This window comes from Vespula vulgaris, chromosome 1, assembly GCF_905475345.1.
Source record: "Vespula vulgaris chromosome 1, iyVesVulg1.1, whole genome shotgun sequence".
Classification (NCBI taxonomy): domain Eukaryota; kingdom Metazoa; phylum Arthropoda; class Insecta; order Hymenoptera; family Vespidae; genus Vespula; species Vespula vulgaris.
This window is the reverse complement of record NC_066586.1, coordinates 6,649,958-6,676,451: the sequence shown is the minus strand read 5'-3', so window position 1 is coordinate 6,676,451 and position 26,494 is coordinate 6,649,958. Positions and strand designations below refer to the sequence as shown.

The 26,494-nt window shown below is 34.6% G+C and overlaps 2 protein-coding genes across 6 annotated transcripts in view; one reads left to right on the top strand and one right to left on the bottom strand.

The window, feature by feature from the left end:
• Positions 1-4,769, bottom strand: LOC127067462 (uncharacterized). The gene is made up of 7 exons (XM_051002396.1): positions 4,648-4,769; positions 1,348-1,464; positions 1,164-1,283; positions 838-1,078; positions 564-746; positions 311-468; positions 1-231 (listed from the first exon to the last, which is right to left on the bottom strand). Exons 1-7 carry the CDS (start codon positions 4,767-4,769, stop codon positions 99-101), a joined length of 1,074 nt encoding a protein of 357 aa, XP_050858353.1. The 3' UTR covers positions 1-98.
• Positions 1-26,494, top strand: part of LOC127063829 (AF4/FMR2 family member lilli-like) — a 36,488-nt gene that overhangs the window by 234 nt on the left and 9,760 nt on the right. The window contains exons 1-3 of one of the 5 annotated variants that reach the window (XM_050994092.1): positions 5,645-5,764; positions 17,641-17,800; positions 21,914-22,071. In XM_050994092.1, the coding sequence (XP_050850049.1) occupies positions 17,647-17,800; positions 21,914-22,071 (312 nt within the window). In that variant the 5' untranslated portion in view covers positions 5,645-5,764; positions 17,641-17,646. Of the gene's footprint in view, positions 1-5,644; positions 6,494-17,640; positions 17,801-21,243; positions 21,417-21,913; positions 22,072-26,494 lie in introns of those variants that run through there. The other 4 variants (XM_050994075.1, XM_050994101.1, XM_050994108.1 and 1 more) reach the window with 4 other exon arrangements.

Genomic DNA, 26,494 nt, shown 5'->3' with positions numbered 1-26,494 from the left:
TAAACCAAATAAAAAGCAAATTTTATTTTAAAAATTTATTTATATTAAAAACTTACGAAACGATTAATTAAAGACAAAATTATTTTATATTATTTGAATCAATTATTACGTCTGAAATTACAAGCGAATACTCCACAGTTTCCTCTATTTGAACTTACGATGAGAGCCATTTTAATTAATTCCTTAACGCTATTATCTATAGTTTCAGCATTCAGAACGTTATTTTGAATTCTGAAAAAATAAGAAATACATAGAAACGATTAAAATGATTAATGATAAATACAATTAAGCTCGTATAATATTCACTTACAATTTGTTAAATTGTATTTTTGTAATTTTCTCATCGTGTTGATCTTTAATATCTTCAATAATATCGCTCATATAATCTTTACGTATTTCGCATGTCAATCTGGCTACACATTTCGGAGAAACATATTTTCTATTTTCAAATCTTCCATTATCATACGTCTAAAAATATACACACACACACACATATATATATAAAACTTAAACATTGTTCAAGGTACATTTCATAGTAATGAAAAAAAGAAAAATAGGAATACTTGAGAGAAATTCGTCGCTATCATTTGTAAAACGTAATCCATAATGTCGTTGTCCGCGGAAGTAATTTCAGAACGTTTTCTTCTCCCGGAAACAATTCCGATCGGTAAAAGAACCGGATTTGTAGCTAAAGCCGCGGCTGCGCCGATCAAAGCGACACCGGCTAATGCTTTTAAAGCCACGGCCTTCGGAACGAACGTATGTACGTTATTATGTACAATTTTCTTATAATAGCTTTCTTATCATTATCAGCATGGAATTAATCGTAATTATCACCTTTTGAGTTTGGATATTAGTTCCTGGATATTGTGGGACATTGTTGTCAGGAATATCAGGTTCGTCAGGATTAAAATCATTTCCATTTTCTAAAGTAGCTGTGATACCATGTCCAGGTCGTGTGCCACCATAACTACCATATCCACCATTGCCATAACCGTATCCACCAGCATCTGCTGAACTATAACTTGATCCTGGTCTGTTAGAACTTTCACTTCCGTAACTAGGTCTTTGTCCATATCTGATTTTCATATGTAACATATTAAATTGATTATAAACATACAACAGGACGATACTAGGTGTAAATGTATATAATAGATATTGACCTATCCCCTGCGTAAGCACCATTCCCACCATAGTTACCACTGTAACTTCCAACGTTAGGTCTTTCTATATTTGAACCTATGTTTGAACTCGTGGGTCGACTTGGAATTTGCCAACTATGTCTGGAATGTGAAAAATGTTGCTAAATTCTTTTGGGTACGGAACAAATCATTTTGTTGAAATTACCTGTCGACATTTCGGTCTCCGTAGGAAGATGAATAATGATTATTTTCCGATGGAATCCTATTGTAATCTGGTCGTGACGATGAACCTGCACCATGTCTAGTTCCGCAACAATTGGAACTTAGAGATTAAAAATATCTTATTAATTTGTATATACGGTATATATATATATATATATATATATATATATATATATATACACATGTATATACAGATAAATATCTACACGTATATGTATATGATCGTCACTAAAGAAAAGAAATCATCGAAAATATTCGATAGATTTAAACTTATCTCTTGATTCCAAAGATGACGATCCTCGAATAACATTTCTTGCTTTCTTATCAGTATTTTTATCATCGGAATTATTTTCGTTATTCTTCGTCTGGAAACCTTTGGAAGAATTTCTAGCTCGTACAATATTTGCAAGAAGTCTGTCTTCGGTAAATCGCTCCTTTGAAAGTTCATCCGTTGAAGGATATTCTCTTTCCTCTGATAATCCATGACAAAGGACGAAAAAAATAAAGAAAATCAGAAAATATCGTAGAGTCATTATATCGGAAACCGGTTTCTGATCGATCGAAATAAATCGTTGTAATGTAGATTTTATTCACTTTATTCACTTCTCAATGTCATCTTCAAAGTTCTTTTAAAGGCGTTTCATTTGACAGTTCTTTGCACTAACTAGCGGAACGTCGTCACAGAACTGGCTTTCTAATTTGTAGAGTTTCACCCTTTTATAAAGTGGTCACGCATGGTATATTGTCACATATTCTAACAGGGAAGGCCATGAAATTACAACTTTCTGTTTTGCTTTTTTATTTCAATAGAAAAATATTTCTCATTTATTATACTCAACGATGACAGTGATAATAATAATATAGATGATCGTCTTTATTGTTATCGAGTTTTACAGAATAGATTCGATATATAAGTTCGACTGCAATACTTTTGCATGATTAGTAAACCACTGGTTTAGTTTATTTGAAACAGTAACAAAATAATAACTGGACAAACTTCTTTATTAACATAAAAAATGATTTTACCATGGCAGTCATCACGATCTTTCAAATACTTTCATTTCAGATTAATATCAAATTGATATTTTTCTTCCTGGAAGTTCGAGTTGCGTGTCGTGGACACTTTTCCTTTTCCTATTCTTAACTTTCCCATTGGAAGTGCAACGATGAACTTATCTGTATCGTGTTTATTTATTTCAAGCAGGCGAAGCCAAGAATCGTATCAAACTCTTAACTCGAAGTTTCTTTAAATTATCTATTCTTTTCGGTTGTTCTTCTTCAAACTTTCTCCAGAATAATCCACCTAAGAATCTCAGGAGACACTTATCAAATTTTTACAATTTCGTGCTTTCCTTTCCCACAACTTTAAAAGACTATTTTAAGATTCATTGATTTCGATAAGATCTATAACATCAGAGAGTACTTCGATCAATTCAAATACCATTGATAATAGCTTAGTATAATTTTTGATCTTAATTTGTATTTCGAACGAGCTGTGTCGATCCTTGATTTTCCACAATCTCGTCTCCCTAATGGACGCAGCCGTTACGAAACACGGACAGAATAATTTGTTCCGCTTGGGTATTCGAAGTGTGCGGCTGACGGTCGAAATTGCAAGCGAACAATGTCGATGATGTTCCAGCTCGTCGTTACATCATATTCACATAGGTACTACGAAATTTCCTCATTGTCCGGTTAGTCAGAATTGTGAGTCAGAAATAAGATGTTCCGATTGTATCGTCGTAAAAGTACGTTTTGTGATGTCAAGATAGTTGTTTGTTAAGTAATTCGACCTGTCTTTTCCCTTGGTGATTTTATGACCTTTGCGTAAGTAGTTATCTAATTTTAAACTTATGAAATTTTAATTGTAGGAGCGTTCAACAGGCTCGAATATGTGTATAAAATTAGTATTTTGAAATATAAGAAATAGCTACGAATAATAAAAATATAATCTAGAATGGTACAATAATAAATAATAATACTCTATCACTGTAGAAAATAATATAGTCTCATTTACGTTCGACCGTTTATTTTCTGACTTCCTAACGATAAATCTATACTGTATTGGCGAGGCGAATCAATAGTCACTGAAACTGGTTCAGTATGTATTAAAAAACTTGCCTTCTCGAAAAACGACCTCCTCGATGGTCGTGCAAAACGATGGCTACGTATAAAACCTTTCTACGTTGAGTTTCATTCGGAAATAGTTACCGCAAGGTTTCCGAAGGGGGCAAAACGATATATTACAGCAACGCTAGTAAATATGAACTTTCTCGCGAACTTTGAAAAAGGGGGAGGTAGAAAGGAAAAAATGAGTTGGTGGTGGAGTCGGCCCTACGGAAACGCAAATTTATCCTCCCTCGACTAGAAACTCGAAGACTCGAACGAATGAGATCTCTGTATAAAGAGGCTTCTAAAAAGGGAGAGAGAAAGAGAGAGAGAGAGAGAGAGAGAGAGAGAGAGAGAGAGAGAGAAAGAGAAAGAGAAAGGGCACGAGAACATTAGGGGGCTAATTTGAAGAAAGAGAAAAAAGGGAGGGTAGGCCATCGATGGAATGGGAAGATTCGAAGCGAGAGAGATAGAAAGAGAGAAAGATAAGGGTGGTTTGGGGTTGCGTGGGGGTGACAGGGTGGCGGCGACGAGAGAGGAGATACAAGAACCGAGAGATCGCGGAATGGAGCGAAAGCGGAGTAATCAATACGCATTCACACGCGGTACCTCGCATCCCGTTTCCATGGGAACTGACGCCGACGCATGCGTTCATTCACGATGCCATCGTGTTGGCATAAAACGCTCATAAACGGTGCCGAAGCAGTACCGTGCGGACCATTCCCTCTTGAGCTCCTCTTTACACAAATATACACGTGTCTCCTTTCGAAAATCCATCATTCGATTCGATTATTTATTGTCGATCGATTTACCATTTCATTAAATTATACTAATGAATTATTTATTTTCAACGAGCGAGTAATCGACGTTATTTAAAATTCTTTTAATTTGATACTCTTCATTTATTTTGATTTTTTTGAATTTAATTTAATATCTCTTTGTTATCAATGTTCTTTTGAATTTTATAGAAGGGTAATACGAATAAATGATCTTGTCTTTTTTTTATTCAATTATTTATTTTTTATTTATTTTTTGTTTCGATATTTGATTGTACGTATACTTGCGATGAAAGAAATATTTCTTTTTTCTTATTTCCTTTAGCGAATATTCAAAGATTATTATAAATTAAAACATATACACGTAGTTTGTATTTATACAAACTGTATTTACATACGCTGACACATGTTGCTTGCGTATATCGACTTGTGCCAGAATAGAGAGTTTCGCGGAACCAAATTCGTTGTCGTTAACCAAATCTAATTGCAGAATCTTTACTGAAACTTTGAATAGCACCATTAAGATATAAGATATCTCGTCGATGTTAAATTTCTTTTCAAATGGTTTATTAGAAATTCTTTGGTATATATTTTCCTTTCAAGCGCCATCTAATCTAATACGAAACGTAATATAATAAAAGTTTCAAACTATCGTTTTACCAAAATAGATATATCGATGATCGTGCAGTAATTATGATCAACCATGACTAGTCGCCAGTCTCGAGGAGACCAATCGGACTAATTTAACTGCAGACATTCCGCTCCACTCTAATTTACTTTCATTCATTTACTCTTCCATTTTTTCGTAAAATTCGCTCCTTTGCCAAATTTAATCAAACATACGATTAAATAATTCGATTGGATTTGTAAAAAAGTTTATATTATAACAATATCCTATATGTTATCTAAATCAATGAACAACGATATTATCGTTGAAAAAAAATTAGATAATTAGATCTTAAATTTCATTATGTTTTTATTTTGTTCTATAAGACGTAAAGAGAATCGTGAAGTCATAAATTTCATTTGGATCATCGCGAACCGATTCAAACAAGGTTCAGTCGACCAGCATATTTAACGATTCCCTTGGCGATGGTCATCCTTGTCTCTCTCTGTATTCAATGCGAGGGTACAGTATGCGACGTTCGTCTCTCGGATGTTCACCCCCCGTAGTGGTATGGGAGTATAGGGGTGTAGGGAGAAGTAGGAGAACGCGAGGAGAAATGGAAGAGTAGAAAGAGGTGGAGGAAGAGGGGGAGGAGGAGGAGGAGGAGGTGGAGTAGAAAGAGGATGAGGATAAAGAGGAGAAAGGGAGGAGGAGACGTTTAGGGTCGCGGGGTGTTAGGGGGTTGCTTTTCTCCGGAGCGCCTGCGTCGAGTCCCCGATGACGACTCGGCTAGGTAGGTGCTCGACCCGGACGCAGTACGGAGGAACTCAGCGATCACGTAGTTTGTGTTCTCCTTGGCACGAAACATTTTCAGAGATTTCTCGCGCCGTTCTTCCGCAAAACGACAGGTTCGATCTTTCGATCGTGACTTATAGATCCTTTTCACAAATTTTCTTTTTGATGATTGGAAGTAGCTGCTTCAAGTATCAAAGATCGAACTCGACCTAGCGAACTTAACGTTACGCATGATCGATGCACCGTCGAAAGACTTCCTAAGAGAGAGAGAGAGAGAGAGAAAGAGAGAGAGAGAGAGAGAGGCAGAGAGGGAGAGAAAGAGAGAGAAAGAGAGAGAGATCGGTCGAACCTTCGAAAGTGGCTCGAGCGGACGCATTGCAGCTCATCAACTAATCTTCTATGTTTGTTGGAATACATTGTCATCTTCATCGATGAATGGAACGCTAGAGTGACCCAAGAAAGTCTAATCGGTGTGCTGTGTTGATTTTTTACGGACTCTTTAGACATTTGTTTACATCTTTGCGAAATAATAATATTTGAGCTTTGAAGAGAAACATAGCTCGTTTTGTTTTTATTTTTATGTCAGAACGATTTCTTTTATTCTTTTTTTCTCTGTTCGTGTCGATGTGGAACTCTAAAAGAGAACTTTACTTTCTGGAAAATTTAGAAAAATTCTGATGGCTCTGATGGATCAATTGCGATGATATATGTAGATTGTCGTTGATGTTTTTGAAGTCCCTGAGACACAGTTAGTCGTGTCTTATTTTCGGCATCGTTGCTTGCATGTGGGTCACAAGTTGCACAAGACAAAGCTAACGGGATAGAGGGTTCACCGAGCTGAGGTAAGCTTGTTAAGTCGTGCGTTCATTTCGACCAACATTCTTGTTAACCGCTCTACCTTCAAATCAGTTTAACTGCGTTTCGAAGATTTTCAGCACAGTCGACCCTTCGAGAAATTACGTTGGGCCGAAGGAGACGTGATGCGACAATTCGATCATTCAAATTGATTTTGTCATTACGATCTTCGTGCCTTTGTCTATTTTTCTTCAATAGGTTTACTATTTATGTACATATATATTTTTTATTAATATTTGCTTTTATGAAATATCCAACGTTGTAGAAAATTTATATTTAAACTCTTTCAATCTAGTTATGTTTACGTTACGTGGAGGTTAAGTATTTGCAGTTGTAGTTCGTTATGTCCTCAATCTCTCAGAAAATTGATATTCTTTACACAATGTCAATCAGATGTTAGGTAGCGATCTACCGTGAAGTTTTTGATGTCGATTTCGATAGAATTGCGATATGGCTGCGATAAAAGCGATATTTTGAATTTCGTTATATCTTCCCGAGGTCAATGATCTCTATGTTGGAGTAATACCGCGTTACAATATAAAAAATATTGACATTATTTTTCTCTTATTACTAACTCCTTAAAGTAAATATCCTAATGGTCTTCTCTATCTAGGGCGAGCTTCTTTTAACTTATGCAGAGTACAGGGTCTGGTTTTAGAGCACAAAGGGTCCACTAACGAGAAATACAACCCTGTTTGCATAAGAATCGGCTATTCTTTATAGGCTTAGGGTTCTCGATGGGTTCTTTGTGATAGAACGTTGCACTCTATCGAATTATTTACCATTTATTTTGAATAATTCTACCCATGAATATATAAGCAATGAAAGTTTAGAAAAGAATAATACAATTCATCATAAGTTTAAATCGATTTATAGATATAAATTATAAGAAGAATCAAAAATATTGTACAATTTTGTTTCATTATATTGATAAGCAATACTTACATATATAACTCGAAAGTTCAACCTAATTTAACTTTCGATGACTGTAATCTAATTTCATTTGTAGAAACCCAACTCAGTATAATACCCTTCTCAGTGGCATCAAAGGTATTAGGATACTTGGATTATCGTTGTTAATCACATTGAATTTACCCCTTCGTATAAGGCTTCAATCATATTATAAAATTTACAACTTATTATACTCGTAAAGCTGGCAATTTTCTATGATATCAACTAAGATATTTTATTTTACGATAGAAACGGAATAGAAGAGACAGTATCTTCCAAAGACTTACATTTTATCCTACTTCACATTTGGAACCATTCATAGAGACTAAGAGAGAGAAAGAGAATAGGGTCTCTTCTAAGAACAATAACCCCGAGTTTCGAAGTTCGACCAAACATCGTTCTTCTTTTTATCAAGAAGATTGATAGACCTAAAGATTAAAATCACCATTTGTTCTATTTGTATATGAAGAAACGGTATCTCACAAAAATCAACTTTTTCTTACGGTCAATTAATCTCACCAGAAATCGAGCAAGTTTCTACGACAATACCGCTGGGAAAGGAAGAAATAGAACGTGGTGTAACAATGCACAATTACGGGTTTGTAGATTCCTTCGTTCGAAGTTGCCGGACCACGAGATGAGACTAGAGACTGTCTTTTCTTCGACATATCTAAAGCACAATGGCCTGTGAAGATGAAACTCATTAGTCGCTCCTTCAACTCATCTTATGACACCTTTCTGTATGACATCATTCTTATATTTTTAATCATAAAAACAAAGTACTTACTTACGTTGTTTGTCAATCAGACAGACATCAGATAACATTTTTCATTCTTTTCTTCTCTTTGTCTTTTTTTAATATCTATACTTCGAAATATATTTCTTCGTTTCTTTGTTACGTATATACGTAAAGTCGATCAATCGTCAAGAAAATTCGTTGTCGTTAAATGTCCATCCCCTTCATCTTATTCACCCTCCCTATAAACATTCGGCGATATTGGTTCAGGCTTGTTACATCAACCTTGTGTCGAGTTAGCTATATCCACGGATTGACACGCTCATAGAGAGGGAGTCTGGATGAAAAGTACAACTTCAACCGCAAGTCACATTTGTGACACGTTGTTGTAAGACTAAGTGGTTGTCAATCAAAACATAAGTCGCGAATCAATGTTATGTCAACTGTCAAAAGTTAACCGAATGTTGGTGTATTTTATAGATAACTATATCTCCATTAAAAAAGAAAGAAAGAAAGGGAACAAAGATATTTTTAACAACAACAAACAAAATTCTTGATAAGTACAACATATAGCTTCTGACATTATTGGTATTAGATCTAATTCTAGTTTTTTACATACGAATAAGTACACGTTTGATCGAAGCAGATATAGTATAGATAAGTTCTTAAAATAAACAACATGAAACTTTCATGGTGAATCTTTTATACAAAATAGGTAAGTACATACATATCTACGTACGTATCGCTGACTCGTTGTTATCAGGCCCAAGAAGTTATAAATCAAGTTTATCTGATCTCAATAGAATTTTGCATATGCAAGCACGATCAACTTTTACGATAGAAGAGATGTTAAATTTAAGCGGCTGCCAAGTGTGTTTTAAAGTATGCTCCATAAGAAATTCAACACGAATCCCATCACGCACATATGACATAATCTCGGTTTTTTTTTTTTTTTTCTTTTGTATGCAACGGGTCTGCATATAAGATCGTAATACACGATTTATTTTACTCATATAGATAGAGTTTTACTGTCTTGGATATTACTCTATAGATAATAGACCAAGACTATCGTTTATCTTTTCTTGTTTATTCTCTATAAAAACTTGACCCTCGTGATAGGCTCTATGTAATTTTAAGGTCTTATGTATCTGTTTTATGTATTTTTCAAGTTTTATTTTATTTTATCTGCACAAACTTAATTGTTACTTTATATATAGTTTTAAATATCCTTTAAACTACAGGTTATACTTATTATAATATAATAGTAATATAATTTCTTTTTATATTATATAATTTTTATACAGATACGAATAAAACTTGGCTAAATTCTTGTTTACACACGTGGAAATTTCAGTTTTGATTAAAAAAAAAAAAAAGAGAGAAAGAGAGAATTGTTTGTATTAATCAGAATTCAAATTTATATTTTATTGTAAAGTTTAAATAATAAAATTTTTTGTTTCTACGCAAAAGTAAAATTTAAAAAAGTTTCGTAGGAAAAAGTTAAAAAGACATTAGCTATATTTAAATGAAAAAAAAAAGAACAAAGAAAAATCTCATGTTAAATGCTTCAATACGATCTTGTGTTCTAACAATGATACAATCCTTTTAAATATATATACAGAACAACATTTTTTTGAAAAGCACTTTACAAAGCGCGATAAAAATTGTGAAAGCTTGCGACATTGAAAGCTCCATTTTGTGTAGGCAGAGTTCATCAAACTTTCTAAATTAGCCACAGTCGCGAATAACTTTTTTTTTCTACTCTTTTTAACCGTAACCATGACCACCACGAGTCGAGTTTAAGACTTTTGCGAGGCAGCCGTGCGTGCAAGAAAAGCATGAAAGAAAAAGCCGCGAAAAGAGAACAAATTATAGAGGGTGTCGCGTATAACGAAAAGTGTTTCTTTACGTAACCAGTCAACCTGTAATGTCTATGTGATAAAACCACAAAAGTCTATGTGATATTTGATAACAAAAATTTAGTTAGTTTAAATTGTTATACACAGGTTCTAATCGAAACAGTTATGAGAATCGAAAAAATATTATAACTGTTATAATATATAATGGTTCTTGTAAATATCAGCTTCAATCTTGATTCTTTAGAATAAATATTATATCGGTTCCATATTTCTTTATTTTTTGGGAAAGTCTATTACATATTAACAGTTTCACAAAATCGATACAGAACCAAAACTAAAACCGATATAAATTAAAATTGATATATTTATAATAGTTACGACATTTTGATTTTCGTAATTGTTTAATCGAAACCAATATGATAACTGTTTTCCACTCACATTTAATACTACGTTATAAGAGTACTCGTTAATGATTTATTCAAAACATGAGCATAACAAAAGAAAATCTGATCAATTATCAAAATAATCGAAACCAAAGCTAAGAATATTCCAAAATTTTGTACGATCGATTTAATTCAAAATTACCTTTGGACATTTATTCTGCTAGAACCAAACTATGATTGATTCTCTAATTAAAACAAAATGAACAAAATATAGGAGAGACAAAAATGAAAATATTTGAATATTTTTCAATAAATGTAAAAATTATATGTAAAAGATTCATAATTCTAATATTACTTAGTGGTCAATCTAATATTAAAAAAATATAAGTATAAAGTAAAAATGTTAAGTTCGAATTTGTTCTAATGAAAATCACGAAAAGAACAAGTCTTCTAAATTTCAAAAATTCTTTGATAAAGAAAACGAAGGGGATGTATAGTTCATATATCGAAAACGCTTACACGTGAAACCCCGACGTGTAGTCCGTGAAATCACTGAAAAATTGCCGTAGCAAGCGTTTAATCCGAGCTTTCGCGGGAATCTAGGGATGAGAAGGAAGGGGAAAGGAATGACGATAAAGGTCCGTGGATCGACATTCTAAAACTCGCGAATGGAACGTTATCATCCGTCTCATTCTCTTTCCCCTCTTTGGATCGATATAGTCTGAAACAGTTATGTGCGATAGCCATAAAATCCTTAACCGTGATCGTTCTCTATGCATTGAATCCGTGAATTCAACGGTGCGTATAGAACCCTAGAGACGCGATAAATGACTCGAATAAATGTGTCCGTCGTATTTTAAGAAATCTACGAGATAAAAGTTGCTTTAGAGGAAATACCTACTTTTTCTAGTTGGACTAACTAGAAATCTGTTTTTCCGTGTCTCTTAGTCTTTCTAAAGCGATCGATTACTGTTCGACCGTTCATGATGAATGCAATGGTCCAAAACTCGAAAAAAAATAAAAATGTTGCTGGAGAGAAGGTTGTCTTTTTTTATTCGACAAGAAGAATGTTTCCTGAATCGATGGGATTCAATGGAATTAAGTCTTATTTGAATTTACTAACTTTCGGGGCTTTGAATGTATAAAGGATTTGCCTTTGATCCAAGATTTGGTAAGTCTGACTTACAGAGGGGTGATACTACTTGTAAGTAAGATGAGACTAAAAATCTATGGGATCAGTAACTTCATAGCAAAATCAAATGGTCAGCCATGAATATTACATATATTTCGGTAAATAGTATGTATGTACTTTAAATAATCAATTGAATTGTTATCAAATAAATTAAAATTCTCTACAATGAAGAAATTAAACTAAACAAGTATAATAATGTACCGTATGTGTGCAATCAATTTCGGATGCTTTTATGAAAATTTCTTTACACGTATGTACTACAAATCGGTATAATCCTTGAGGAAGAATGTCCTTCGACCACGAAACGCAACGTTTCAAAGTAAAACTTTTTCATAAGGCAACACTCGGTCCCCTTGCATTAACAGCAGCGTATCCCATCAAAGGAAATTGCGCTTATATGGTCGAGTAGCGGAGAATCTTCTCTCCATCCCCCTCTTTCTCTCTCTCTCTCTCTCTCTCTTTCTCTTTCTCTCTTTCGTACGAACAGCCACGTAGGACTGTCAAGAACAATGGTGTATCATTGTCACGCACTTGGCATGATCCTTCCCCTTCGGAGACGTAGGAAGATACAACCGACGAAAGGAGCATCGGGTGGTGCAATCAGAAATTACGAGGACGAGTAGGAAACGAGTAAAAGTGGAAAAGAGTGAGTGAGTGTGAGTCAAAAAAGAGAGAGAGAGGGAGAGAGAAAAAGAATGAGGAAATTGTCTCTGACACGGTCTCCCTTTTCAAAAGTCGATGGAAGCTATGCTCCCTCTTGGCACGACTCGAGTTAAGAAGAATCTTTCTCCCCTCGATAATACAACTGCGAATTCGCGAGGTCGCTTTGATGTCTCCGTTTTCTTCACGAAACCATCTTTGTTTTCGTCTTCTCTTGCAACGTAAGATCGGCCAACGATCGATACGACAACGCATATATACTCGATATACTTAAAAGCTACAGGCTAAAGGGATATTGTTCTGATAAAACGATCCTCGAGAAAAGAAAGGGGGGAATCGTATTTGAAAAGTTCGAGGTATGTATTTACTTAGAGAACGTTTGATCTTACTGAAGAAGGGAAATGGAAGTCACGAGATCTTGCTGATACATCCGTGGAAAGAAAGAAATAAATAATTTTATAAAAAAATTTGGATTTAGAAATATACGTTAATAATTTTAACAAATTAATCGTTGAACTCGCGTTCTTTGCAATCGAATCGAATCCAACGATATCGCTTGTATCACAATTGTTCTCTTTTATTCAGAAATCCTTTATCTACACGATCGAGGATGTAGCTAGCGAAAAGAGCACGAAGATAAGAGTGGTAAAAAGCGTCACATCTCGCGTTTGAAAAGCTACGAGAATTCGAGTTATACGTATATCGCACCCTTTAGTGTTGTTGCTTTTTTCTTCTTTTTTTTTCCACGGGCGTGAAAGAAAAAAAAATGAAAAAGAAGAAGAAAAAAGGAAAAAAAGAAGAAAAAAGAAAAAAGCAAGTCAAAAGGAAAAGAAGAGAGAAGAAAATAGGGTATGTGAAAGAAAAATAAACGTGTAGGAAAAACGTGCGAGAGAGCCGGGTGGAAGTTGCTTCGGTCATTGTCGTGTGCATAACTCGTAAGAGAGATTAAAAACTCGTGCACTTTTGAAGCATTTTTTCTTTCGTTGAACGACGACGAAGAGAACGATGGCAAACGATGACAAGAATATCAGTACATTGACAGCCGTCCCTTTGTAAAATGTTTTAACGATAGAACGTTTTAATACAACGAGGTCGCAGCTATGTTCTAAGTTTTTTACACTTTTTTTTTCATCACAAAAATAGACGAGACAATCGTTTTCCATAGACTTTTCTCAAAACGAATCTATTTCCACGAACGAAAATTTCGTTTTATCTCAAGTTTTTTATCCCACGCTTTTTCTCCCGGGTTCAAGATCATTCTACTTTTTTCTCTCTACGTGCGTCACCTTAGCGACGTACCCACAGCTGTTCGCAATCGATCGCCATCTTTTCAAAGCTTTTTCTACCCCATAAAGCGTAGCTAAGCTGATTTAATGGTAGCATTTTCTATAACTTTACTTTTCATCATACTATTGATATGTAAATATTAACGATATAGATTCTTCTGGAGGATTTCAAAGTAATTAACTTTTTCTATTTATTTTCATTATTTTTTCGATTGAAATAAAACGATATAAATATGCAAGGATAAATCTATATTCGAAATAAATTGCAAGGTTTTAAGCGAATCGTGAGAAGTTTTTTAAGTGCTTCGGCTGTCTAGCGAAACCATTTGTAGCTCTCGAAAGCTTTCCGCTGGAGAAATCTGTGAATAGTAACGATGTTGCAAGTGAGTAGAAAGGAAAAGTAGCTCGTGGTATTACAATCTTGCGTAAAGAGAGAGTAAACGTGTGTAGGAGTTCGTTTAGCACTGTAAGAACGCATGAAAGAACGAACTATCACCGTTGCTCGATCCATACTGTATGAATTGTTTAACGACAGATATTTCTTCGCTTTCTTGGTTCGAGGAATCTATTCTACTTGCTTTTTCTCAAACAATCGTGTAGATAATTCTTTTATGTGTCTTCATTCAAGAAATAGAGAGAGAGAGAGAGAGAGAGAGAGAGAGAGAGAGAGATTTCTAAGATTTACATATATTATACTTAATGTTTCTTTTTTTCTATCGTCTACATAGTTTTTTGCAAGGTTTAGCATACGTTCGATCAATAACGGATTTTTCTACTTATACGATACTATATGTATACTTTTATTTTATGTTACTATTAATTATCATTGTTGTTACATATTGGATGAATCAATGAATAATATTGAAATTTGCTCAGTATTTTATATCTAAATAAATAATAATATAATTTACTGCTTTATTGAAAATATTAACGTTACTTATTGACCAATCTGATATTATCTTTATCACTATTATCATTTTATTAATTTTCTGTAATTATTAGTAGACTCAAAGAGGTGATTACAAAATGAAAGTATCAATTTATTTATTGTATAAATAGATAGATATAACATTTCTCCGTAATTTTATCTAATTAACGTGTAAATTAATGACTATATTACGAGATTTGAATTGAAAACGAATTAAAGCAGCATCTTTAGAAAAGCTTCGACGTAGACAGCCTACGTTTTCACGGTTAACGTTTATTTATGTATATATACACTAGGGAGTTCCTCATTGTAAAACTCTCAGCGGGATTCGTGAAACGGAGGTACGACGTTTATTTCGAATTTCTGTAGATCGCACGTAAACCGCAGGGAAACGTGGATCGTGTATTTGCTTCTCCCTCTCTCTTTCTCTATCTGTCTCTTTTGGTTCGTTCCTATCACATTGGCGTGGCGTTTGCAAACTCGTTTCACCAAACCCTCGTCGGTTCTTTCCCCTTCGTCACGAACGAATTCCATATGTTGAAAATCGTATTTCGCATATACCAGAACCAGTAGGGTTCTATATTTTCAAAACACACTGCGATTCTAATCGCCTATATTCGCGTATATACCTGCGTACATTCTGGAAGAGAAAGAAATCTTTCGATAGGATCGTTGAGTTGGATAGGGGTTGCGTTCGTTTGTTCGAAACTCGATTTCGGTGTGGCAGCGTAATTGAATTTCGTGAACGTGCGGATGCGTGAAGACGTAGAAATGAATCCGATCCAACAGAAGGTCCATCGAGTCTCGTGTGTCTCTCTCTTTCTCTCTCTCTCTCTCTTTCTCTCTCTCTATCACACACACCCACTCTTTTTTTTTTATTATCTATCTATATATCTTCTATCCTACTAAGTTAATCGAATAATTGGATGATGATGCACGATAGTAAGAAGCTTTCTCCTATTAAACATTCGATTTTCTATTTTGCCTATCGTTACAATTATACAACGTAATTATTATATAATCTTTTATTACTGTTATATTCTTATTTCTTACAGTAGCGACGAGAAAGAAAAAGAAAAAGATAAAGATAAAGAAAAATATCATCGATTATTCCATCGGCCTTCGACGGTTGAAATAATAGCACAATTTCTATGAAAAACGAAGCTCGTTTGCTGGCTGAAATAAAAATCGGATAGCTAACACGGCGAGAGCTTTGATAAATCGAATCCACGTGCTCGAGACGAGAAAGTCGATTATCTCGAGACAAATGTGTTACCTATGGAAGTGTGTAGGCGGGGTATAAAGGGGCTGGAATTAATGATGGTCGTCACTTTCCTTTGCCGCACCCTCCAAAAATCGTTACACCTGATGTCGGTGCATAAAACTATAGTACATATATATATTTTTTTCTCTGTGATTCTCTTAAGTGCATTTGCATGAGGCTAATTAGAGTTGCATATATTGGTTAAGTGCTTGAAAATTTACGTCGATATCGAAGGGAAATATTATTCGGTGGTAATGAGAAACTATCGTTTTTAATTATTCGAACCATTAGCAGGCTCTAACGATGCTTTGGCCGATTTTAATTAGCCTGCAAGTGAAGTTCACGGGCTTCATATCATCGAAAGGCATTTGATGCAGACATGAAGAAGCGAGGAAAAGAGAGAGAGAGAGAGAGAGAGATTTCGTTTGAGCGAACCGTATTCAGGGAATTCTCCCTAGCTAGTAGTAAGTCGTGATAGTAGTCGTGACGATAGCACCCTTTAGGGCAGATCCATCTTCTCTTTCATTCGAGCGAAAGAAATGGTCGAAGAAAAAGAGGGTGAATTAAGTAGGACCGGAATCGAGAAAGGAAAGGCAAGCGGTCAGAAGTCTGGCCAAGATTCTATCTATCTAGAATCAACTATCTGTTGTAGATATAATTATCTATACCTTGTATCTGAATAATGCATTCGTCGAAGTAGAAAGAAAAAACTGCTTTTAGTATCTTAGATTTAAACGTGTCTCGATATATTTGAATAATAATGCGGCTAATTTTCATATTGAATTTTCATGCAGAAAATCGATTGGATATTCGTTAAATCGAGTTATAACAATCTCCAAGGTTCATTTCACGCTTAATCGCTTCCGCAATTTCTTCCTTCTCTTCTCTTTTTCTACGTTTCCCCATGGTCTTTGCATCAAGAAGGAGGATCGTCGGAAGATATTTGTTCAGGATACGGATAAACACATTGCTAAGGCCGATCAATAATCGGTGGCGACTGTGCAAATATTTAGTTTCACATTATGCACCCTCAAGGCCGAAAAACGCGACTCTCTCACGTTACTTAGTATCCGCACCCGTACAAACAGAAACATAGATTAAGAGAGAAATTGAAGAGGAGAAATAAGATGGAGAGAAAGAAAGAAAGAAAGAAAGAAAGAAATAGATGGAGAGAGTCGAAACGCAGTCTACCTGATAAAAAATTGTGTGTCAACCATTGCAAAATCGTAGACGTTATTTACCCACCTTCTCTGCGATTGATAGAGCTTGTTTAATCAAAATGGTAGACTATTGTCTTTTCCCTCAATGGGATAACAATGTCTTTTTGAAATCGTCGAATAAAATATATAGATCTGTGACTTAAAGTACATTGAATTAATGTATGACTTTACATTTTGTAGTAATATAATACATATGTCATTACTATGACTTTTATCGCTTCTAAACACATTTTCTTCGAAGTAGAACCATCGACATCTGTACTATCGTTCAAAGTCATTTCGATAAGAGATAATTTATGAACTTAGGTAGTAAACGTCGTTCTATAACAGATTCAAAAGCTGCTAATTTACGATACTAACTTGGAAAATACTTGGAAAATACTAAAACGGAAGAGAATTAGATAGGGTCGACTAGAGAGATAGAAGAGGACGTTTGGGTAGACATTTATCTCCATTAGATTACCATTTAATTCACTTCCCTTTTTGATCTAACAGCAAGATTACAAGATTTCCTATATTTTATGTCCTTATCTTTTCGTAAATAAGATGACATTGGTGTAAATTATTTTCTTAAGATTAACATTTGTTTCTATCTTGCAAGTGAATGCTCTTGTGAGTATTTAGAGATATTAAAAAGAATAATCATTTGTTTCAGGAAAAAATGTGGAGCTCGGTCACAGCAGCTGGTACGGAAAATGGACCTGCACCACCTTCGAGAAGTAAACACAGTGCGGCATTACTCGCAGGACACGTATATCTCCTTGGAGGTCGAAATGGAAATTTACCACTCAAAGATCTTTGGCGATATAGTCTTGGTAAATAAATAAATAACATTTCGTTAAACTATCATACAAAGTTTAAATGTTTCATTGATGTTAAAATGTGTTCAAAATGAAGAACGAAAGAATAGATAACATAATAACAATAATCATAAAATCTATTAAAATGAAAATTTATTATTAATATTTAGTAATATATATATCAATGTATATTTATTAATAAGACATAGATTCTCTAAAATCATGTTATAAAACAGTATAACTTTCACGAAGTGAGATATTTGCAACAGTTCGGAAAATTCTATAATTATGAAGGGTGCCGATGGATCGATGTTTCGAAGTACTCTCCGTTACGATACGCGAACACCGTATCTGACCAACAAACCCCATCGTCTCACTCCATGACGACGAGGGGTGCGCGATGGAATTTGAACGGGGTTCAGTCTGATCAATAATGCGCCATTATTAAAGCCCACGTATATCAAGTAAATCCGCCGCCGATACTCCACAATTACGGCTGTTTCCACGGAGATCAGACGTAGGTGAATTAATTGCACCCTCACGCAATAATCAGCGGTCGGTGTTCGTGACGTCGAGTTTCTCGCTTCTGTGCATCATATGATTATCTGTTCGCTGTTTTCTCGGCCGACATTTAAATTTATTCCATTTCCAGATTTATTCAATTTCTTTGCATCATTATAATCAACGAGTGTATATATACATACATAAATATACATATGCGTGTTTATATATGGAAAAATATACCAATTATATAGTGGAACTTAAAAAACGTCGTATATAAATTTGTTTATTTACATATTTTACTATTCACTCAAACGTACTTAGAAATTTTTTTGAGTTAGCCTACACATTTAAATGGCTCCTATGAAATTCACAGCACGAAAACGTGCTATCTTTTGTGAGAGTTATAATCTTCGGAAAGTTCAAAGTTCTCTTAGGCTTGGATAAAGCTCGAACCACTAGTTATCGGACCACCAGAGCTCTAAACGTATTCCCGGCGGGTCCATTCGGTCAATATTGCTAGCTAGATAGAGTATGAGGTTATATAGACTATACACGGCACGCACACAGTTACACTAAATTTCAAGCTCAGTGGAACGTTGATGCGCTTGACTCTGAGGCAGATAGTACAAAAAGATTTTATATGGCATGTTCGTTAGATGAATGTTTCCGTATTTTGTAAGATTCTTCTAACTATGTAAATATTTATCAATACGGAAGCAAGACAAATATTAGATGCAAATTAGAATAAGAGAAAGATAAAGATATGCTGAGGGAGAAGCTCGAGATTAAATACGTTTATGAAGCATGAACGCATTCATTATGATTTTAATATAAAATTCAATGTAAATCCCGACAACAAATTTCAACGTTTTAAATAAATAGAAAAAATGTATGTTCATCTGTTGAAATTTTTTTTTACGTCGCAAATAGTTGCTTAGTAATTTAATTCATTATAATAAAAAAGAGTAACTTACGGAGCTTTTTTGGGAGATCGATTCACAAATTTCTCTTTTACTTGTGAATATGGATGTAAAGCGAGTTAACGTTTACATCATTACCAAAGTCAATGCGACGCAAGCTTTTGAAGGGAACAAATTCGTTTCGGGTGAACGTGGACGAACGAGTGACTCCCTGTTAATCAGAAGGGGATTGTCCGACTGCAGGGTTTGGGTGAATATTAAAGCAGCATCAAAAGAGTTGGTTGGACTGTGGCAGTTCGTCTCTCGAGGCCAAGTAATATCAACGGGGTTGCGTCAGGCAACGAACGTTTTTTCCATCCCTTCGTCTAGCACGTTTTAAAAGCATAGCGTTGTAGATACACTCGATCGTGCAAAAATATTGTGATAACTCCGAGAACCACGAGAGTGCTTCATCCATGGAACGTTTTTGTTGCACCCTCACCTTCGCAAGGGTAGAAAAGTTGAGAGGGGTTGGTTGGTGGCGTCCAATACCAGGGACAAACGTCCCTTGTAACATGGATTCCGATCGAACTATTCACCGTAGTCTCTTCTTTTTCATGGCTGTCGGTTAGACGTGTGTGTGTGTGTATATGGTACATAGATATCTAGCTAAGGTATATACATATCGAGATGGAAATTATAAAGTATGATGAATCTGCAATCTCAGCACTTTTGCCTTGATTCATCTCGATCTCTTTCTTCGAGAGGAATATCAATCGACCATGATGTCTTTGATCTGGAGTACGTATTCTTACTTAACTTTGAGCACATACTTTTCTAGAAAATTCAAGTACTTCGAAATTAGATAGAAAACAGCAAGTTGGTTAATTAGAAAATGTCTAGTGTTTAATGTATAATTAATATTGACAAGTTTTCGCATATTCTCAGATTAGTTAATAAAGAGAAGGAAAAGAGAGAGAAGAGAGAGAAAAAAGAAATCGGACACTTTATGTTTGCATGTATATAATTTCATCGCAAAAATAATCAAATTTATTCATTGTTTTAGCATAAAAAGATTATTTTCCAAGTAAGACAAGGTATTGTTCCATAAGCAACTAGATACGACACGTGTACGTAATCAATGTCGGGCATCTCTAGTGGCATTCTACGAGAACCGCATACACTTCAGAAAGCACGTTATGGCTCTTACGTAAATTTTCTAGGCTTTGTTCTCCGGCACGTTTCATAAGATAGCTGAGTTTTTCTACCCGATGAAAATGAAAAAAAGGTCATCGCGATGCTGCCAAACTAAGCAATACACGGTGCCAGATATGTCAATCGTGACAAAGACAAGAATTCTTTTGCTCTCTGACGACTATTGAATTCATTCGATTATAGTGATCTTTTTTTATTTAGTGATGTAATAAACGAAGAAAGTTCAAGCTCGAGACATATTCCTTTCGGTGGTATCTATATATTTTTCTTATTCTTTTTTTCGTTTTTAGAATAAGATTCATCTCGTCAAATGAAATGTCTTATTCTGAATATCCGTAAACATTAAGTTTAATATTTTTTTTTTTTTTTCAAATCTCTCCGGTATCTCTCTTCTATACATTTCGTCATTTTTTCCTTGCTTGCTCACCCCCCTACTTATATATAAAGCCTCGGGACACGAACAACCCTCTCCTTGCAATCTCTCTCACTTTCTCTCTTTCTCCAGTCATATGGGAGTGCTCACCATGGTGAGAATTTATTTCAGCGTACCAGATTGCAAGGGCGGGTAAGGATGTGATTTAAGAACGAAAAAGTGTATAGTTGTAAATTTCAAAGATTTCGAAAAAGGGAAGAAGATCGTTTCTATTCTCCTCGAAACATCAAAAATATTTGACTTTTTTTCTCTCTCTTTCTCTCATTCTCCCTACAAATAATTTTCTAATGTCACTTAGTATTCTTTGTTCTTATAAAAATTAGGTCAATGGAGTACATAGATATTTAGCTTCGCGGCGAAAGTAAAAAATTAAAGTTTTTGTCACAAAATAAATATGTACTTTACAGAACTGGAAAGAAGTCTCGCGGGATGACACAAGGGCAAAATGGATGCTCGGACGGCCATTCTATCCGCACCTTTGACACTCCCGTAATCCCTACTATTCGGCTCTTACGATATTCTTTGACATAATAGGAGGATTCTCGTATTTAAAGTTTATACTGAGAACAAAGAGAAAAAAGTAAGAATATTGTTTCATTATGTCATTGATCTGGGACTGCGCCAATGATTTGATGTTCAATTCATGGCTCGCTTTGTCTCATTTGTTCTCGATACATCTTATTCATTGGCTACGTCGCTATTGTCATTCGATCTAATTAGTATGCGTGACCATCTCTGCAAATAGCACGATAGACTCGAAAATACGTGAGAGGAGGCGTTTCTTTCCATTCTGACCAATTAGATCCGTATTCTCTTCTTTTATCTTCTCAATTCTGCACAGTAACTTTAGAATTATAAAATATAAACTCATTTTTCTGTTTTATTTCTATTTGTTTAATTTTAATAAACAAATAAAATTTATAATTATTAAAATGAAATAATAGGGTTTATAATTATATATTTTTTACATAGTTACATTAATATAATTTCAACTTCAAAATACGTAAACATAAAATGTTGAAAAGAATGGTTTAAACAAACGTATTAACTTTTCGTTTTACTTATTTCATTTTGCAGCTGAGAGCAAGTGGGAAGAATTACATCCTGGGGGAGAAAGGCCGCCGGCTCTTCAGGAACACAGTGCGGTAGCATACAAGGACTGCCTTTACGTATTCGGTGGAGAACTAGGCTTTTCCGCGGGCACGGAAACACCACTTTGGGTTTACAATGTCAAGGTAAAACGTAACCCACGGCTATCGTGTTCATACTTGACCACATCAAACTATTTAAAAAAACATCGTAAATTCGATGTTACGACAAACGCATTTTTTTCAGTTAAATGGCAAAATTATCTGTGTGTGTGTGTGTTTTAACGAAACAAAAAATGTCGTTTTTTCTGAATACAATTACAAAATCAAACAATTTAGGATATACCTACACATGTGTTTAGATGAATCTAGTTTTGTGCAGCTAAAAAACGCATTGCGGAATGTGTGCCACAAATTTTTATTTATTTAAGGTCTCTCTTTCTTTTTATCAATCAACTTGTTAAGGAAGTTTAAGATAATTTTCTTCTCTATGGTGTGAGTCTCTTGAAGAGTATTCATACAATCTTCTGATAATTTAAATTGTATTACTAAGAAAAACGATTTTTATTGTTTTTCACTGTAGATTCTCTTTAAATTGCGATTCTTGAAATACATTCTAAGCTTCTTTAAACTTCAGAAATTTAATTACGTAAGAACGATTAAGAGCAATTAACAAAGTTTTTAACATTGCAGTTAAGTTAGACAAATTTCCGGAACATCTCGTATTAAAAGTTTAATAAACTATACTTTATCATACTTTCAAGCGTGAATTTGAATCATCGACGATCAAATAACCAACCTCGTTAAATTAAATACGAAATTGCATTTGATAGTCGAGTCTGCTTGTATCGAAATCGTTACTAAGATTTAGTCGTGAAGGTCTCGTACGATCCGATTTAACGAGTCTACAGTAGCCTCGAGGAAGCTCTCTTGACAATCTCAACTATCCGAGGGAGGGATCCAGTACCCTCGATCTGGTAAACGAGACGAAGGGCAATATTGGGTAACCATGCTAAAATTGATTGATAATATCACGCCTCAATACATTTTTCTCTAAATTCATTCAATCTAACGTCTTTAAATTTCGTTAACGATCTTCTTTTTTGTCTTCAAATAAAATAATAATTTATCATGTAATTGCAACTAAAAGTATAATATAAATAAAATATAATGAAATCCAGAAAATAATATAATAATCAAGTAAAAAATGTTATAATTCAAAAAACAATTTGGTAATTATGTAAAAAATTATTTTGAAATGCATAGAGATTATACGCGCGTAACAGATCGATAACGAATATCGTATAATCGGATAAACCTAATCGCTCAGTAAAGTTCTTAAGAGACATGATACGAATTCTCGTTGCCCGTTTCACGTTCTTATTGTTCTCCCTACGGAGTCCTTGACACTCGCACGAAGGGAGCGAATAGAACGTTCTATCTGTCAGAGACTGTGTGTATACCAGGAAAGTCGAAGTAAACCACTGTTGGCCCAATATGGAGGTCTTGATGGTACGTCTTCGTTCATCCTGTCTCACTCTTTCTCTCTTTCGTTTTGTTGTTTCCATCGCAGTCGGATTCGCGTGTAGTCCCTTGAAAAGAGAAATATGCTTTTGGGGTGGCTCGCTTTCGTGTAAAACTCGTTGTACTCAATGACGTTGCTATTGATTTAGCGGTTTCTCAAGGGTGCGCGACACTTCCCCCTTTTCTCTTCTTCTCCTGTATTTTCTCGTCCATCATCATCATCCCTCTTTTCGTTCGTTCATTCGTTCATCGAACAACCCTCGTTCCTCTTTTCTCCTCTCTTTCGCAACGAGCAAGGATCGTTAAGGAAGAGTTTTCTCTGTTGGTGTACATACGCGAGACTCAACCGTGCGGATCGTTGTTATCAAGAGAAATGGAAAAAATGAAGAGAGAAGAAGGGAGAATGAAAGAAAAAGAGAAAGAAAGAAAGATAGTATAAAACCAAAGCTTTTGTTCTTATGATGGGATTGAAAAATAAAATAACACGAATACGATCGGCTTTCTAGTAATTATTATATTAGAAAATATTTGACAGATATATCGTAATGTCAAGAAAGTGTCAAGGATATTTCAGTGAGAGTACAAAAATGCTTGGTAAATATCACTAGGATATTCATAAGATATTTAGATATTTGTGTAGTATTGGTGTAGAAAATGTTTGGAAAAACCTCTAGCATTTTCCCAATGTCGCATTGCTGACGTTTCCTGATGTATTACGTAATAATCCGCATAACTTAAAGTCCGATATGCAGATATGCACGTTCTTTGCATATTCGAGATCTATCTTGAAGTGGTTGAACTATATGTGCCTATTGATGAGTAAACATTATCGTCATTATTACTGGAAGCATTTCAAATGAAAGATAGCATGATGAAGGGGAGACTATTAGAATGATTATCGACTTGGTTAATCATTGAGAGACATTGTCACTTAGATGGGACAACTTTTCGCAGACTGCTTTCATAATAAAAGCTTTTTATAAACAGGAACTAATAACTTGCTGCACCTCGAAGCATCCCTATCAAGAAGAGAAGTCATTTATCACTGTCAGAACCAACATAGTAGTCTGGCCTAGCATCACCCTTAAACCCTTCTCTTAACGTTGCAGAATAGTGAATAGAAAACACATCGATATATTATGAGTAATCGATCACCTCAAGAAGGGTAACGTCAGGTTCAAATGAGTAGTTCTGACGGGCGTTGGCATAGCATACAAACGAAAAGAGATGTCAGAGATAGTGACATTTTCAGCCTTTAAAAAGCTCGACATGTCGTTCGATTTGTCGCGAAAAGCCACGAACTTTCTAAGAAAGTTTGAAAAACTTATGAAAGAGAACAACGAGAGCACCTCGTTTTATTTTTCATTAAACTTGAGTTATCATTTGTTAGCTTAATTTACATGAAACCGAAGAACGTATCGATCCGACTAATAGCTTTCAATCATGTCTAGAATGAAAGTGATTCAATGCGAAGTAATCGGGTTCTTTGATTACTCTTCTTTATTACTGGCTAAATACCACTATAACTCTGATATGAACGATCGTAAATCAATTTGATTTTTCATTATATATGTAAAATACATACATACATAAACTCGAATATACATACGATTTCGTTCAAGATTGTTTTTATGTTTCTATTTTTACACATCAAAAACGTCCTATTTTTTAAATAATGTTTAGTAAGCTGATTTGGTTAGTAAATTACACATTTTTCTAAACACAAAAATATTATACTATGTTATCAGTGACAAATGTTTTTAAATCGATTCAAACGCGAACTCTTAAATATTTCAATTTAGAAACAAATGGAACTTTTAAAAAAACATCTCATATATAGTTCTATGGATCAAAATTAATCATGAAATACTATCGACGGCAATAAGAAGAAGTTTGCCACGAGATACGTAATATCGATTGATTTCTTTGATGGGAAGAGTGATCCCACTTACGAGATGCGGTTATAATTTCATCCAATATTTAATACCTCCTCGTCTTTCCCCAACGTTTCTGATTCGTGAAGTGCGATCTGAACTAAGGGTAGTTTTTGGCAACAGCTGGTATCAACAGCTCTTTCTCCCGTTTCGTACCTTTGAGAGTTGAGATTGTAAGAAGTAATTAAAAATTAATAAGCCTCGGAGAACCCCATATACATTTTATTTACTAGGCTTAGTTCTTTGTGGTTTCTACAGAATAATCATAAATAAAAAAGAAATTCTCTCTGTTTTTACTTTTAGACGAACGCATTTAACAAATAGTGAAAAAAAATAAATAATATGAATATTTGTAAATAAAATAAAATTATTTTTTACGAAGTGTAGACATTAATGTGTATGAAAAAAAAAATTAATAAAGATTATGTTTACGAAGCATACACGTTACCTGATCACGTACACATCGATGGATGTAAAAAAAATAAAATAAAAATAATTCTTACACAGCATATACATATTGATTGATTAACTATTTGATTTATGTATATGCTCGATCTTAAACTTACTCTGTATAAAATAATATACGATTGCATTTTTTCTAAAACATCTTGAAAACATTTTACACAAACATACACAAGAATTATAGTAGAGTATCTTGCAAATGAAGTTATTTCGTGGTTCTTTCTCGCGAATATTTCTCGCGAATATTTCTCGCGAATATTTCTTGCGAATACATTAGATCGTTCGCGTGTTGTATGAAAGGAATTGGAGACGCCATAGTCTAGGGGTGGGTTTTACGAGGGTACACGAGATAGGGCGGGGATAAATGAGCTAGTGGCACTTTTCCCTCGTCAACGAGCGACCATACAGTTATCTTTTTTCACTCGATGCCTTCGCAGACTCCGCTCTTTTGTCTCATCACTATACTCTATTTTTCTTCGCCCGGCCAGCCGCTTTTTTTATATATCGGTGTTACTATTGATTAAGAAAGCTCATTGAGAAAGACAAAAGGCACCTCTTGCATCGTCATTAAAAATGCAGAGTACAAAGAAAGAAACGTCCTTCTCAGCACGTATAAAACATAATATTTATATTATCTCTTTCGTGTCAAT

Bases quoted from the DNA above. Each gene is read 5' to 3' on its own strand.
- LOC127067462 (XM_051002396.1), bottom strand. From the start codon at position 4,769: ATGGTGCTATTCAAAGTTTCAGTAAAGATTCTGCAATTAGATTTGGTT. The intron at 1,465-4,647 runs GTATGTAAATAC...TTAATCTCTAAG, and splicing joins CGCAAGCAACATGTGTCAGC to TTCCAATTGTTGCGGAACTA. The intron at 747-837 runs GTGATAATTACG...TTCGTTCCGAAG, and splicing joins CTAATATCCAAACTCAAAAG to GCCGTGGCTTTAAAAGCATT.